Source organism: Erpetoichthys calabaricus, chromosome 7 (genome assembly GCF_900747795.2).
Source record: "Erpetoichthys calabaricus chromosome 7, fErpCal1.3, whole genome shotgun sequence".
Classification (NCBI taxonomy): Eukaryota; Metazoa; Chordata; class Cladistia; order Polypteriformes; family Polypteridae; genus Erpetoichthys; species Erpetoichthys calabaricus.
Window position 1 is genome coordinate 192,597,806 of NC_041400.2, and position 18,039 is coordinate 192,615,844.

Below are 18,039 nucleotides of genomic sequence, written 5' to 3' on the forward strand. Positions count from 1 at the left end.
ATCTGCCAGAGAGCAAAATGGCTTTGTCAACTATTAATCCTAAATAGCTTGCAAGCAGTTCATTTTTCTTTCACAGGTGCGTACACACAAAAATGTTTGCGTACACCCGTTTCCGCGCTCACTTCAAGATGTATAAAAACTAAACTTGGTGTAAAAGCCACGCACATTTTCACGGTAGCCTCCTACCTTGCGAACGCACGTTTCTGCTCGGTTTTGAATATCCAGCATCAGAGCAGTGCTACTGTTTCTGTGTCATTTACCTTTCTTTTTCATATTCGCTTACATGATGCAGGTGTTATCAAATAAACCGAAATTAATAGCATATCGTTTACAAATTTAATTAACTGGATTGCAATCATTCTGTAACAATATAATGGCGCCCGGAATGACCAAATTGTTCCAACTATCATAGCTGCTTTGGCGTTGTTAGAAATATCTCAAATTGAAGAATTAGAAAAGAGCGCATATCACTGGTCTACAAAAAAATATTTTTTGTTTGCTTCTGGGAACTTCAGCGCATCTCTTTATTAAGTTTTTTACACAGATTTCATATATGAAATCGGAATTAAGCTAGCACGTCAGGTTTTTGAAATACACGTCATTGACGTATTGACACTTTTGAATATCAATATAATATATCAACACAATATCTGGAGTTTGGACTCTGTCCCACCAAAATTGTTTTGATGTGTTTATTCTGAAAACAACCCAGAAGATGATACCAGAGACACATTAAGGCATATTTATGTCAATTTACCTCAATATAAAAGTGTGGTCAGCGTGCCCCAAAATGATGAAGGCACTCGCTTTTGCGCTTGTACTGCACATCCGTCTCTCTTTGCATGAACCAACAGTAGTCACCCTTCATGCTCGGAGTGAATTTTTCCCAATATCAGTTTTCCATCACCTTTATATCTTGATGAAATCTTTCCCCATACTCATCTGTGACATCGCTTAGATTTGATGGACAAAAGTCGAGATGAGAATTTTAAAAATGTGTCTTCAGTGACATTCTGTGTCCCGTAAGCTAATATACTTTCAGCATATTCTCCACAAGCTCAGTATAATTCTCTGCTCTGTGACTGTCAAGAAAATTCTGGACAACCCGACTGAATGAGGGTGCTGATTCAGTTGGCTTCAGTTTCCTTTTGAATTCATCGTCAAGCATCAGTTCACGGATTTCAGGGCCAACAAAAACACCTTCCTTGATTCTGGCTTCACTTTTCTCGAGACCAAACTTATTTCTTAAATGCTGAAACACATCGCCTTTACTGTCCAGTCACCCTAGTTGTCCAAGACCTGGAACATCACAACTAAAAAATGGGATGTGCTGGACAAAAAAACGGTTTTCAGATTTGGAGTCAGCAAGAGAAATTTGTTAAAGTACAGATGAAAGAATCCCAGTAGCAAAATGCTTGTTAACCAGTGTATTTATAGATGATTGACTGGCTTCTAAGTCGATTTCGATTTCCAAGAGCTCTCCTCCTGACGATGTGTGCTGAACTGGCTCCAGCTTTACAAAGGCAGACTTTAAGGAATTGTGCTGTAATTGCTCTTTTCCAAGTTCTGTCTACTCTCGGGTTTTTAGCCACAGGAGCTTTTCAATGTGAACTTGCTGTCCGATCAGGTGTTTCACAAACATCACCGAGTCGCGCCATGCCAGCTGTATGAGATAGATAGATAGATAGATAGATAGATAGATAGATAGATAGATAGATAGATAGATAGACGGAGCTGCCGAAAAGGCTGCCACTCACGGCGGCGCCGGATGCATTGAGATGATGTTATCCTCTTGTCATCCAGATATACAAGATTTCCTTACACCAGGGGTCTGCAACTCCAGTCCTGGAGGGCCCCAGTGGCTGCAGGTTTTCTTTTTAACCCTTTTCTTAATTAGTGCACTTTTTTTGTTCCTAATTAACTTACTTTTGAATCTGCAATCAAGATACTGTGGAGTTACTTGAAGCTGGAGAGAATTTCAAAGCCATTTCGAAAAATGTAGATATTCATCAATCCTAAGTTTGACATATTGTGTAGAAATGGAGATGATTTAGTACTTGTGGGCCCCGATTCAAGTGGTCTCAAAAGGCACAATGCAGAATTTTCAGTGAGGTAAGAAAAGAACCTAGAGTCCCAAGTGTTGAGTACATCAGATTTAATAAGGACATCTTGGTACCTTGTGGAATCTCAGCCTCAGAAGGCTTCTCTGTCGTGGAGTTCCTAACACTGAGTGAGTGTGGTCTGAATGGGCACTGACTTCCGGTGCCATGTCAGTTGAAGTGGGCAGAAGAGGCAGGACCTCTGAGGTCATACTGGAAGTGACCTTGTGGTCCATCCCAGGACTTATCCTCCAGTCTGTATGGAACAGAGAAGAGGTGATCAGTGATCACTACTGACCCTGGTCTGTGGTCAACTGTCCTACTTTGGTAGAGCTGCTTAGAAGCACCTCAAGTGCTTGCATTTGACACCAGGTTTATTTAGAGTTTCTCAAATTGTCTATTACTAAAGTTATCACTAATTTATATAAATTTGCCCACTGATTTTAATTAATGGATCGACTTAAGGAAACATTAGCGTCTCTTGCCTACTAAATCCCGTTTGTAAAGAAAAGAATGTTCTCTATACAGTCGAGCTTTTTCTAATTTAACGTGTTCCCATCTTCTGGACTTGATCTGTTTTATGTTTTCCCTCTGCAGGCTATCTATGTTTACCAGAAGGCAGCCATTCTCAGCATGCTGCCAGATGAAGTTGCTGCAAAGACGGGAGAAAACATCGTGGAACTCTTCAGGTGAGCCAGCGTTTCTTTATGAATAGTGACCCAGATGAGGTGACCTCGGTTAAACTTTTTCTCCAGCAGGGATCTGTTCCTAGAGCAAAACCGGATTTAAACTAATCAGTCCGTCTTTGTATAGCAGTGACTTTTGTCAGAATTGTGTCATTTGTTAATGCTTATTCAGGGAAGGTGATTTGCTCGTCATCCCACAGTATACACGGATAGTGACAAACTTAACGATGAGCCAGTATTCTTGTCGCAGTGCTCTGCACCTGCACTAATCAAAGAGCGCCATACAAAAGTAAACTGAATTGAACTGAATTTTCAGAGTATGCAGTGTGATGGTGAATTAGGGGAAGTTCTGTTAAGGCCATCTTTTTCACCCCTGTCACTTTGGCTTGATTTGACCCGGCCCTCCTGAAGCCTCCCACATGCAGTCCTGGCGGCAACAGGAGACCACATCACGTACCACTCATGTCAACTGAGAACAGGCAACTGAGGCTACAATGTGCACAGGCTCACCAAAACTGGACAATAGAAAATTGGAAAAACATTGCCTGGTCTGATGGGTCTCAGTTTCTGCTGCGACATTCTGATGGTAGGGTCCGAATTTGGCATTAATAACATGATAGCAGGGGTCCATCCTGCCTTAGTAGCAATTGAGCATTGTTTAAATGCCACAGTGTACCTGAGAAATTGTTGCTGACCCTGTCCATCTGTTGTGATGTGAGATTTTGCATATAACTTGATGATAAATATTTTGTATGTCTTTATGTGTAATTTAGTGTTACTTTGGTGAGAGGCATTCGTGTTTGCCCCCCCCCCCCCCCCCCCCCCTTTTACGACTGAGTTTCTTTGAATTTTACGACAGAGTTGGGGGGGTGTGCTTTAAACCAGTTTGATTGTTTCTCTGCTAAAGTATTTCAACCCCCCAGCAAGGAAGTCAGGTTACTTTAACATATGGTCTTGGGGGGTGGCAGGTTTTAAGATGTTATATTCCCCCATTGGTCTGAAGTATGGCTGTTTGGAATTGGCTTGGATCAGAAGCTTTTAAGTATCATGATGTCCTATTGGCTGTAGGGGTTGGACAGAGAATCTATAAATCTGCTTGCTCAACCACATTCTCTCTCTTACTAACATCTGAAAGAAGCATCTCTTACTAACCTCTGATGATGAAGACAACACAATGAAGAGCACAGCTTAGCAGCCATATTGAACAGGCTTCCGGCCTGTTCTGAAGAAAGCTGAGCACCAATGATGCCTTAACTAGAGACATTTTAAATAACCAACAAGTCTGTGTGCCGCCTGAAACTACACATCACCATTTAATCAGGCTGTATGGTTGCCAATATTCAAATGTACTTTGCATATTGTTATTACTTATGAATATTATCAATAATACATTATTTTAAGTTGTAACTTAACCCCTGCTTGTCTTTTTACTATACCGAATTGCCTATAGATATAGAGGGGAAGGTGGGGATAAGTTATATACTATAATCCCTTATAAACAGTGGTAAGTCTGTGAGATTAGGCATTCTGACAAAGGCTACTTACTAATAGTACAATAGATAGATAGATAGATACTTTATAGGGGAAAGTAGAGCAATATATTACTCTACAAAGACAAAACACCATCCCTCTCTGACCACAGTGTACCCATCTTCTGATGGCTACTTCAACGCCATGTCACAAAGCTCAGATCATCTCAGACTGGTCTCTTGAACATCACGATGAGTTCACTGGACTCAAATGGCCTCCACGGTCAGCAGATCTCAATCCAGTAGAGCACCTTTGGGATGTGGTGGAATGGGAGATTCGTATCATGGATGTGCAGTTGACAAATTGGCATCAACTGCGTGATGCTAGCATGTCAATATGGACCAAAATCCCTGAGGAGTGTTTCCAGCACCTTGATGAATCTACGCCACAAAGAATTAATGGCAGTTCTGAAGGCTAAATGGGGTCCAACCCTGTACTAGCAAGGTGTACCTAATAAAGTGGCCGATGAGTGTATACGATCAATTAATTTACAGCACTTTGCAGAGTCTGAATCATTTTGAAGTGCAGAGATTTGTTTTTATGTTGGCATTAAAGAGTCATTTTCTGTTGATTAGTGTCAAAAAGAATAATCCAATGGGATATATATATATATTGTGACAATAACCCAACATAGACATCATAAAGATTTGGGGCAGCCACCCGTATATTGTTTTCCCAGCTGCAAAAGTTTAAGTTTTTTAAGCACGATGTGCATAGAACAGAGTCCACAACTGAACTAACTACAATAGACAAAGATGGAGGCTTTAAAGGCCCATAGAGGAAATGATGTCAGCAAAAGGGCTGGAAGCAGAAGTGACGTCAGCAAAGTGGCCGGCTTCAGAAGTGACGTCAGCAAAGTGGCCGGCTTCAGAAGTGACGTCAGCAAAGTGGCCGGCTTCGGAAGTGACGTCAGCAAAGTGGCCGGCTTCGGAAGTGATGTATTCTGAGGCGCCGGAACCTTGCAGGATTTCCCAGAAAAGGTCTGTAGGGAACTGAGAAAGTCAGTCAGCACACTCCGCCGCCTCCTGGTCGGATGTTTTATTACCATTACTCAGACCCTTTAGCTGCCTCCTACACGCACGTGTGTGACATATATAAATATATATAACATATATATATATATATATATCTATAATAATAAAAGGCAAAGCCCTCACTGACTGACTGACTCACTCACTCACTGACTGACTGACTCACTCATCACTAATTGTCCAACTTCCCGTGTAGGTGGAAGGCTGAAATTTGGCAGGCTCATTCCTTACAGCTTACTTACAAAAGTTAGGCAGGTTTCATTTCGAAATTCAAAGCGTAATGGTCATAACTGGAACATATTTTTTGTCCATACACTGTAATGGAGGAGGCGGAGTCACGTATCGCGTCATCACGCCTCCTACGTAATCACATGAACTAAAAACAAGGAAGACATTTACAGCACGAGTCACACGCGGGAACGAAGGTAAATGACGTTAATTTTTGACTGTCTTTTAATACTGTGTAAGCATACATATTAACACATGTGCAATTAAACGTGTGCATTTACGGGGTGATTTCTCAGGCTTAAAAGCTCACCTTTTATCAAACGCGGGAACAAAGGTAACTGACGTTGTTCACTGTCTTTTAATACTGTGTAACCATACATATTAACACATGTCCAATTAAACGTGTGCATTTACGGGGTGATTTCTCAGGCTTAAAAGCTCGCCTTTTACTAAAAAGGTAAATGCAAAACTATTTTCAATCAGTTTATTGAAACGCTCCCATTAAGGATTGCAATAACATATTCGCGAGATAAAAGAACGAAGTAGGGGGAAATGGAGGAACAGCCGCAAACAGCGAAGAGCAAAAAATTAATTAAACAATTGAGAACGGAGCGAGTTAAGCATACAAGCATGTTCATAAGGGAAACAAAGCACGGTGTAAAACGTAAGTTTAAATTAAGTTTATAGAAACGCTCCCGCTGCGGATTGCAATAACATATTCGCGAGATAAAAGTTTAATGAGAACACACGAGGTATAAACGAACCACACGCCGTGGCGCAACGTTAGGGGCAACAGTTTCAACCATTCTATGATCTGCTTCTCGCAACTGAAAGACGGCACATGGCGGATGTTAGCCGACTTGCTGACCGCAACGTTAGGGGCTTCAAGTATGGCGCTGACGCCACATCTCAGTGCCAACACTTTGCAGACTGTACTTAAAAGACACGCCCTCCTCACTGGACAGTTAAAAACACCAATCAAACTAATGATGACATCAAGTATTACCCAATCAAAAGTAGGAAAGGAGGCATCTTCATAAAATGCGTGTGGGATGATTTGCATGAGACGCTGCTTTAAAAAAAAAAAATGATAAAAAAAATACGGGATAAATCCCGTCCAGTATTGATTCAAAACGGGACGCGCAATTTCATTCTCAAACGCGGCACGATTCCGTATTTTAAAGGACAGGTGGCAACCCTACAGTGCCAGGTAACCACCCATACAATCAGATTGTGATTCAGACTAGGAATGCAATGAATGTAATTACCCCGATCTACATACAAGGCGAAAGTCTTGCAACATTCAAAGATGATGGTTTGGGATAAGTACACCATACAACATAAAAGAGCTTATGAAGCCTTGAACCGAAAAAAGCAAGATCTCAGAGATCGTAAAAAAAAAAAAATAGGAGGTAATGTCGTTTTACTCGCTGTAGATTTTAGTCAAACATTACCAGTTATTCCACGAGGGAGACCAGCAGATGAACTCAACGCGTGTTTAAAATCCATGCTTCTCCCACGCTCTGTTATATGTCGCGTGTTCTCGGGTAGGTACACCAAAAAATGTATACATTTAAGCATGTAATGGGCAAACAAAAAATGAGGTATACCCGAAGGCACTGCAGTAGTACTCAATGTAACTTTACTTCTTAAATGTTAATGTTTTACTGTTTAATAATTTTATACGCTTCTTATATGTTGTTCAAATTCTTTTATCAAAATACCACTGACAGCGCAATGCACGATAACATGGAGTGAATACACATACGCATCCGCCCACGGCTGCCCTGCTGTGCGCAGATAGGAGTTGATTCTACAATAAAATAAAATAAAGATAAAAAGAGTAAAACAATCATCACCCATAAAGCGTGTGTGTGTGTATATATGTGTATATATATATATGTTGATATGTGGATGTGTATATGTATATATATATATATATATATGTAGATATGTATATATATGTGTATATGTATATGTATATATATGTTATATGTGTGTGTGTGTGTGTATTTTATATATATAAAACACAGCAACACTCATAACAATGACAACACAATTACATTGACAATCATGTTACGTTATTTTAAAATGTTTCCTTTTTTTTTCATAACCTCTTTAACACACTACTTCTCCGCTGCGAAGCGCGGGGTATTTTGCTAGTATATATATTATATATATAGAATATAAAATATATAGTGATAGACCAGACTGGCCACAGACAGACACCGAATGTCCCAAATATACACACGTTTATTAATCCCAATATGATTAAACAGCACCACAATGCCTTTCTTTTCCCTCTTCAGCCACCTGCTCCTGCTCCTCCTGACTCAGGCTCCTGTCTTGTTCTCCTGACTCTGAGATTTGAGTGGAGTGTGAGGCCTCTTTTATACTGCACCCAGAAGTGCTCCAGGAGCTTCTTGATTAACATCTGGCAGCATTTCCTGGTGTGGCGGATAGTGCTGCTGACTACCATTCTGGAGCTGTCCACGCAGGCGCCCCCTGGAGGTGGCCACGTCCTCCCACATGGTTGAGTGTCCCAGCTCTGTGGCCTGTGGCAACCCAGGAAGGCTGCCCTCTCATGTTCCGGTGAAAATACTGCCCCTCTTCCTGGTCCTTCCCTTCTGCCGGTGTCCTAGTGGGGCAATGTCCCCGGACATCTGTCACACTATATATACTGTGTATATGTATATATATATATATATATATATATACTATAATATATATAAAATCCAATGTCTGTCTGTCTGTCTGCTTTTCACGAGAGAACTACTTAACGGATTTAGATCTTTTTTTTTTTTTTCTATAATTTGCTTGAACATTCCGGTTGATTTTGCGACTTCTCTCATTGCGGCAAGTATCATAGTTTGCTTATGGCGAGATCAATAAGCGTGAATCAAAGAGAGAGGCTGTGGCCCGAGGGGAAGGGGAGGCAGGGCAGGGCAGGGTCCTCCTCACTCATGCACCAGCCTCTGTTCAAGTCGGGTCTATATGTCTGTCCACTTTTCACGAGAGAGAACTACTTAACGGATTTAGATCGGGTTTTTTTCTGTAGTTTGCTTGAACATTCTGGTTGATTTTGCGACTTCTCTCATCACGCTAAGAGTCATAGTTCCTGTCCTGTTTCACTACTGCGCTACTTCTCTCATCATGTCATAGTTCGCTTGTGGCAGCCATTTATAAGCGCGAAACGAAGAGAGAGGCTGCCGGCATAAAATTAATCAATTGGTGTCCAAATAATTTGACACACTGTCTCGGACATACACTTCAATAAATATTGTTTTAGAACACAACGATTCAGTTCATTATCCTACAAAATTTTAAAATTCCATTAAACCTCCTGGCATGCCGCCCCACAACTTCGTATGGAAAGCAGGAGCACCAATTATCCTTTTGAGAAACCTGATCCCTCCCATACTTTGCAATGGTACCCATCTCCAGGTCTGTCAGCTTCAGAAAAACATCATAGAGGTGATGATCATCACAGGATGTGGCATTGGCGAGAGGGTTTTAATCCTTCGCATTCCTCTAATCACAACGGGCATGCTCTTTCAATTCAAGAGATTACAGTTCCCTGAGAAGCTTTGCTTTACAATGCCAATTAACAAGACCCAGGGGCAGACACTCAGGTTGGCAGGGGTTGATCTTAGCTCACCAGACTTCTCACATGGTCAGCTTTACATCGCTTTCACCCGGGTTAGTTCCCCAAGAAACCTAAATATCCTCGCCCCTGATGGCAAAACCAAAAATATTGTACATCAAGAAGCCCTCAGATAGAAAACTCATCAATGTAAATTGTTCTCAATACAAATTACATTTTTGTAATTGATTTTTAAAGTTTGTCCTGTTTTCACTACTACACAGGCGAGCCGCAGGGGACAGCTAATCTTTATGTATAATACTCTACCGTGGCTGTTCGTTTGTCTGTCCAGGATTTTAAATCACCTGTAGCTCGCAAACCATTTGACCGATTGACCTGAAATTTGGTACACGTATACTACGTGACGTCTACTGTTCGCTTTTGGGTTGATGATTGACCTCGAAGGTTATTCCTCTATTTATTTTATTTTATTGTAGAATCAATTCTTGGCAGCGCCCAGCAGGCCGGCTATGCGGCGCATGCATACGGGCGCCGTTCTCATTGCTACCACCTCCGCCATCACTTCCCCTACCTCTTCATATCTTAAATCATTCTTGAGGGCAGATTGAAGACTTAAGTGCCAGCTTAAGTGAAAAAATTAAGAAAAATGCACTAAATAATTGCAACACAAACACTGACTTAATCATTTTAACACAAAAAGATGCCATCGAAAGAAGAGAAGAAGCGGGCCACTAGGGTGGAGAAAAGAAGAGCTGCTCAGGAAGCAGCAAGCGCATCAACCTCTGAAGCAAACGAAATGGTAAACGTACAGAGAAAGAGGATGAAAACTATAAGTCAAGTGTGTTCACTGAACGTTATCGTGCAGTGCGCCATTACTGGTCTAATAATAAAATGTGAAAACTGCCAACGTGGTGGATACTTTTTATAGATACACTGTGCTGCCAAAAGTATTGGGACCCCCCTCCAAATCATTGAATTCAGGTGGTCCAATCACTTCCATGGCCACAGGCGTATAACTTTGAGCCCCTCGGCATGCAGACGGCTTCTACAAACATTTGTGACAGAATGGATCGTTCTCAGGAGCTCAGTGAATTCAGGCCTGATACTGTCATAAGATGCCACCTGTGCAATACGTCCATTCGTGAAATGACCTCGCTACTAAATATTCCACAGTCAACTGTCAGTGGTATTATATTGGGAACAACAGCAACTCAGCCACGAAGTGGTAGGCCACATCGAATCACAGAGCAGGGACAGCGCATGCTGAGGTGTGCAGAAGTCGGCAACTTTCTGCAGAGTCAATAGCTACAGACCCCCAAAAGCTCAAGAACATTGCAGCGTAGAGAGAGAGCTTCATGGAATGGGTTTCCATGGCCGAGCAGCTGCAGCCAAGCCTGAAGCTCTATTGTTGGCATGGAGCTGGACAGCTTGAAATCTGTGTTAGAGCGACGGGCGCTTAGCAAGCTCCTATCAATTATGGAGAATCCACTGCATCCACTAAACAGTGTCATCTCCAGACAGAGAAGCAGCTTCAGAGACAGACTGCTGTCACCGTCCTGCTCCACTGACAGACTGAGAAGATCATTCCTTCCCCAAACTTTGCGACTCTTCAATTCCACCCGGGGGGGGTAAACGTTAACATTATATAAAATTATTGTCTGTTTTTACCTGCATTGTTATCAATCTTTATTTTAATATTGTTTTTTTGTATCCGTATGCTGCTGCTGGAGTATGTGAATTTCCCCATGGGATTAATAAAGTATCTATCTATCTATTATATAGTGCCTTTCACATGCCTATCTATCTATCTATGTCACCAAGTGCAATGCAAAGCGTCGGATGCAGTGGGTGTAAAGCCCACCGCCCCCACTAGACTCGAGAGCAGTGCAGACGTGTCCTCTGGAGTGACGAATCACGCAATCCAATGGACGAGTCTGGCCAGGAGCTCGGGACTCGCCTGACTGTATTCTGCCACGTGGAAAATTTGGGGGGGGTGGGGGGATTATGGTGAGGGGTTGGACTCGGCCCCTTAGTTCCAGTGAAAGAAAGGGCTGAATGGAATGGTTGGCTGTTGCTGAAAGGTATCATTTTAGACGGGCTGATTTCTTTCAATGCTTCTGAAGGAATGCAAGTGTGAGGCACTATATAGAGTAACGTTTGTTAGACTCACACCTGAGCTCTCTTTTCTTCTTCTCTCTCCGGCAGACAAGTGGATAGGATTGAAGCAGAGAATTGCTGGCAAATCGATACCACAGAAAAATTGCTGTGCGAAAATCCAGACGCTATTCTGCTGCGACGCCGGTGAAACTCGTAGTGCCAGCTCTGGTAGGAATGGCGGATTATTGTATTTTGTTTTTTAATCACTTGATATTATAAAGTCATCTGAAATTTTACTCTTTTTGCCCTATAATGTCCTGAGTATCCAAAGCCCTTCAACAAGATTTGGGTACAGAATCAACACTGTGATAACATGGCACTCTCCACGAGCTAGAGAAGGATACAGACCCATCCTCCTAGCTTTGATCCTGAGGAGATCCTCTCTTCAAAGTCATCCAGTGGTGATGTCACCTTTAGCAGGGTGGTATTTTGTGATGGGGGATATGGCTGACACACACACAGACCTCTGAACTGAGCTCCTCTGCAGCACAGAAAGCTCTTCGAGGGCTTTCATGTTTTCCCAGAGGGCCTCTGCAGTGGCTGGCTTCTAACAGCTGGATTGAAAAGCTGAATCTGTCTTTTTGTTGCACTGCTTGTTTAACAGAAGTTTCAATTACAAAATATCTAACCATCCATCCATACCTTTTCTTGCCAGCAGCATTGGGTATAAGTAATTCTGGACTGGGCACCAAACTGTCACACTTACACATACCAGAATCATTTAGAGCTGCCACTTAGTATACAAGAATGACTTTTTCTATTTATTTATTTTTTTAAATTTTTGCTTATATTTATTTTTTTCCTTCTCAGGAAATGATGTATGTCTGGAATGGATTTACAATTTGTGGGAAAGAGAGCCGACTTGACAGAGAGCTTGCTGATAACCATTGAAGAAGGCCGAAACAGCATTAAACGAAGACCCACGTAAGCCTGGCAAACACATCAAGACAGACGGTGCATGTCAATCAATCAGGCTTTACTTTATATAGTGCCTTTCACAGAGTGCCGCTTAACAGGATATTGTACAACAAGATTGCTAACTGAATAGTAGTGAATTGTCATATACAGTGGGTAGAGGAAAAGAATCCCCCCCCTTTTGAAGTATTCCCTTTTTGTTTTATTTACAGCCTTAACACTAGGAATTACCAGAGCCTATGAAAAAAACTCGTAGATCCGTTCCACCTTAAATCGCTTCGCACCTCTCCATTCAGCGTCTTTGTCCTGTAAATGTGTGTCGATAAGCAGCAAGACAGCCTACTATCACATCCCCCCACCCGCCTCACAGTTTTGTCTGCTCAAGGTCTGTTTGCCTGCGTTGTCAGTTGCTTAGAGTTGTATAGAGTGAGAAGTCAAGCAAAATGACACCTTTCATAAATACAGTGGTGTGAAAAAACTATTTGCCCCCCTTCCTAGATTTCTTATTCTTTTGCATGTTTGTCACACAAAATGTTTCTGATCATCAAACACATTTAACCATTAGTCAAATATATCACAAGTAAACAAAAATGCAGTTTGTAAATGGGGGTTTTTATTATTTAGGGAAGAAAAAAAATCCAAACCTACATGGCCTGTTGTGAAAAAGTAATTGCCCCCAGAAACTAATAACTGGTTGGGCCACCCTTAGCAGCAATCACTGCAATCAAGCGTTTGCGATAACTTGCAATGAGTCTTTTACAGCGCTCTGGAGTGATTTTGGCCCACTCATCTTTGCAAAATTGTTGTAATTCAGCTTTATTTGAGGGTTTTCTGGCATGAACCGCCCTTTTTAAGGTCATGCCATAACATCTCAATTGGATTCAGGTCAGGGACTTTGACTAGGCCACTCCAAAGTCTTCAATTTGTTTTTCTTCAGCCATTCAGAGGTGGATTTGCTGGTGTGTTTTTGGGTCATTGTCCTGTGCAGCACCCAAGATCGCTTCAGCCTGAGTTGACGAACAGATGGCCGGGACATTTCTCCTTCAGGATTTTTTTGGTAGACAGTAGAATTCATGGTTCCATCTATCACAGCAAGCCTTCCAGGTCCTGAAGCAGCAAAACAACCCCAGACCATCACACTACCACCACCATATTTTACTGTTGGTATGATGTTCTTTTTCTGAAATGCTGTGTCCTTTTACGCCAGATGTAACGGGACATTTGCCTTCCAAAAAGTTCAACTTTTGACTCATCAGTCCCACAAGGTATTTCCCAAAGTCTTGGCAATCATTGAGATGTTTCTTAGCAAAATTGAGACGAGCCCTAATGTTCTTTTTGCTTAACAGTGGTTTTGCGTCTTGGAAATCTGCCATGCAGGCCGTTTTTTGCCCAGTCTCTTTCTTATGGTGAGTCGGTGAACGCTGACCTTAATTGAGGCAAGTGAGGCCTGCAGTTCTTTAGACGTTGTCCTGGGGTCTTTTGTGACCTCTCGATGAGTCGTCTCTGCGCTCTTGGGGGTAATTTGGTCGGCCGGCCACTCCTGGGGAAGTTCACCACTGTTCCATGTTTTTGCCATTTGTGGATAATGGCTCTCACATGTGGTTCGCTGGAGTCCCAAAGCTTTAGAAATGGCTTTATAACCTTTACCGAGACTGATAGATCTCAATTACTTCTGTTCTCATTTGTTCCTCGAAATTTCTTGGATCTTGGGCATGATGTCTAGCTTTTGAGGTGCTTTTTGGTCTACTTCTTTGTGTCAGGCAGCTCCTATTTAAGTGATTTCTTGATTGAAACAGGTGTTGGCAGTAATCAGGCCTGGGGGTGGCTACGGAAATTGAACTCAGTGTGATACACCACAGTTAGGTTATTTTTAACAAGGGGGGGCAAATACTTTTTCACACAGGGCCATGTAAGGTTTGGATTTTTTTCTCCTAAATAATAAAAAACCATCATTTAAAAACTGCATTTTGTGTTTACTTGTGTTATATTTGACTAATGGTTAAATGTGTTTGATGATCAGAAACATTTTGTGTGACAAACATGCAAAAGAATAAGAAATCAGGAAGGGGGCAAATAGTTTTTCACAACCACTGTACTATTTCGTTATTTGGAACACATGCATTTCATGTTTATGTAAACACATCGTTAAAACAGAAACGTTTTTCATGTTTTAGTAATAATTTGACAAAATGTAGACATGAAGTGTATAATGTGTGAAGCCTGAAGTCCAAATATCAAATAAACACTTTTCACAAAAGGTACAAATATAACAGAACAAGTGCGCTTCTTATTCAAGACTATAACTACAGAGAAAGAACCCACGTTAGGGGTGCGACAGTGACACGCATTTTCTACGACCGCTGTCGGTGGCGGCAAGGTATCAGCTGATGACTGGTAATCAAAAACTTCACGGGTTCGACCCCGGTCGAATCCGTTTTGAGAAGCGAGCTGCTCTTATTCTTACTATCTTAGAATAAAAAACCTACATTTGATTTCAGTCTGTAACAGCCGGTGTAAATGTATGATACTTGTAAAGGTTTGCTTTTGTTTTTTTTGTTTATTCAGTTTTATTCTCTTATTCACTTTCACAATCCCACCACCCCCCCTTTCCATCTGACACTGCTGTTTTCACATAAAGACGCGCTATAACAGAGGTGAACTCAGATGATGACGGACGGTTCGTACATCAGAGCAAGAATGCACGTCGCACTTTTTGCCATCGCTATGCTTTGTATATGTACACAGGAAGCTCTGCAGTCTCTACTTGTGACTTTACGCTGTAGGAGGTAAGTAAATAAATAAAGGTAAATAACATTCGATCCGGCTTCTTATATACAAAGTACAGCGACGGCAGCTTCCACCTTCAGCTATAGACTCTCCACTCTAGTGTTTAGATCTGGATGGTGCTTGTGCCCAAAACATTAACATTTATGTTACTCTTACATAAAAGCCAGATCGAATGTTATTTACCTTAATTTATTTACTTACTTCCTACAGCGTAAAGTCACAAGTAGACTGCAGAGCTTCCTGAGTTTTGATCAACACGGGGCGTGCTCAAAAATATATATGTGTAATTCCACGAAAAGTGCCTGCTGACATTTTAGTACGCAAACAACGGTACGAGAAATGCAATTAGACTTTTTTTTTTGAGCACATACACCGTCCAGATCTAAACACTAGCGTGGAGAGTCGCTCGCGTACTGAAGAGTCTAGCTGCAGGTGGAAACTGCCGTCGCTGTACTTTTTAATCTCAATAATTCTTGTTTTTATTTTTTTAAATTCTTCTGAACTGTAGCTGTGATATCTTTTACTTGGATGTTAGAGTTTGCATTGAGTAAGTAATGCTGGGAAAAAATATTAGTTTGTGTGTTTTCATTTAATGCAGTAAATCAAAACAAATAGGAATATTTTGAAGGGGGGGGGGGGATTTTTTTCTATACCCACTGTATTGCCTTTTTTTACTGATTACCCCTTATCAGACTTGAAAAATGCCACAAAAAGGTTTGGAGCAGCCACCCATATATTGTTTCCTGGCTGCAAAATTAAATGAATAATTGTTCAGAAGTGTACAGGCTGGAGTCCAGAACAGAATTGATTTTGCTTATCACAAACATGGTGGTTTTAAGGGAGAGTGGAGGAAGTGATGTTATCAGTAAGGTCAGATCCAGAAGTAGTGTCATTGGGGTCTGGAACTGGAAGTGATGTCATCAATATGCCCAGAGCCGGAAGTGATGTCATTGGGGCCCCTGGACCAGAAGTGACGTCATCAGGACCAGACGGAATTTCCCATAACTGGTCTGCAGAGAAGTGAGAGAAAGAGTTAGTGCACTAACCCCTGGTCTGGCATGGAATTACTCTCATTCAGGCCATTTAGCTGCCTCCCACGCGCAGGTGTGTGACACAGGCTACTTTACAAGTAAACAGTAAGGTGTAGTATAGTATAATCAAACACTAATGTCTGTGTATGCGTGCATCCAGTTCTAACCGAACAATCTGATTGGTCAGTTTGGCTTTTTGTGATGTGATCAAAACAGGAAGTGGCGAATGTGAGACACATGAAGAGGAGTAAAGGCGTAGGAGGAACGCCGAGAGTCGCCTTCAGAGATGAGAAGTATAAAGGGGGTACTGGGGTGGGGAGCAAGGCGTCTCAAAGTGACAGAGTCTGAGAAGCAGAGGGGGTACGTCGGTCAAGAGAGGTTCAGGACATGTGAGGATGCCGAGGAAAGGCGCTGAAGGCACATGTAGGGCTTGAGATATCATATATATAATTTTATTCTATTAGCTGTCTTTGAAAGATAATGTGGCTAGTGTGTAGTATAATGCCTGCTGATAAAGCGGTTCACCTTAAGAAAGCAAACTTGAACACGTGTCAGTATGTAATATAGGTCCTCTTATGGCATCAATATTTTAAAATATCAAAGAGGTTTAATATATCTCCTCAGTACCTCTGGATTGGCAGACTGGAATAGTGATGCCATTTTTAAAAAGGAGGACCCAAGGGCCATTTCAGGTGGGATGGGAGCCATCGTGTCTCCTCGCCATTGACAGGATATGAGAGAGCAGCTGACACGTTTAGATTTGTCATTCGTGTGGTGGGCGACATCAGTGTTTGTGGGATATGCAGGATGGGGAGAGTGTACCCCGTAACTGGGAGTGCATGCCAGATTAGTTGGGGTACACCCCAAACAATAAATGAACTATGTGTGTCATTGCTGATTTTTAAATATTATTTTATTTTTGTCTTCATTTATTTATTCAAGTCACAACCACACTTAAACATGAAATACTCTGAAATGACAGCCTTCATTTCACACGTCAAAGTTGAGAGGATGGGCTCGAGTGAGTTGTTAGTATACCACCATCTGTTTAAATGAAAAATGCAATGTGCTTTATGGTACGTGCAACAAACGTCTTGGAACGGACATGTGGGAGAGTGATGGCCTAAGGCAGGGGTTGTCAAGCTCCAGGCCTGGAGGGCCGCAGTGGCTGCAGGTTTTCATTCTAACCCTTTTCCTAATCAGCAACCAGTTTTCACTGCTAATTAACTCTTTTTCCCATCATTTTAACAGCCCTGGTTTTAAGGATTCAGGTCCTCTCAATTGATTCTTTTCTTCATTAAATGGCAGCCAAACAGAAATGAGACGTGAATCGAGCCAACAGATGACCAGCTAAACTGGGGTTTCAAACTCCAACCAATTTCACTCCAACTATTAATGAGAAGCTGATTCTTGCTGTTAATTAAGCCCGTTATTTAATTTTGTGGCCTGTTGCTGTTCTCATTCTGCCACAGCAGGACATTTCCAAAACTGTTGATTTTTCTGTTCGTCAAAATGTTTTGGTGACCTGAGAGATCAGCCTTACCGAGACCTTCACTTTTCTTAATTTTCAGATACTGTCTGAGCGGGCGACAGGTGAGGTGGTCATGTGGCGGCTCGTTGTGTCTCATTATTATTTGGCTGCTAATTAAAAAAGAGACAACTAAGGGGGCCTTAGTCAAGTTAATTAAAACTAATGCAAAAGAAGTTAATTAGCATTAAAAACTGGTCACTAATGAAGAAGATGGGTTAGAATGAAAACCTGCAGGCCTCTACGGCCCTCCAGGCCTGGAATTCGACACCCATGTGCCTAAGGTGTCACGAGTGTCGTCGTAGGGATTGTGGACTGCAGCCACAAGTAAGTGTCGGTCTGGTACTCCATGATTGTCGTATAAAATTAGGGCTGAATGACAAGACTACGTCAGGCTGGAATTGAGTATAACCTGTGCCATGCACAATAAAGTCTAAAGGGGC

General features: G+C 41.8%; 1 protein-coding gene across 1 annotated transcript in view; it reads left to right on the forward strand.

Moving 5' to 3' along the window:
* The window catches only part of LOC114654978 (tetratricopeptide repeat protein 39B), a 204,090-nt gene that overhangs the window by 174,528 nt on the left and 11,523 nt on the right, over positions 1–18,039 (forward strand). Inside the window, 6 exon segments of the mRNA XM_051929950.1 lie at positions 2,697–2,792; positions 11,389–11,429; positions 11,431–11,503; positions 12,146–12,178; positions 12,180–12,227; positions 12,229–12,259. Coding sequence (XP_051785910.1) covers positions 2,697–2,792; positions 11,389–11,429; positions 11,431–11,503; positions 12,146–12,178; positions 12,180–12,227; positions 12,229–12,259 — 322 coding nt within the window.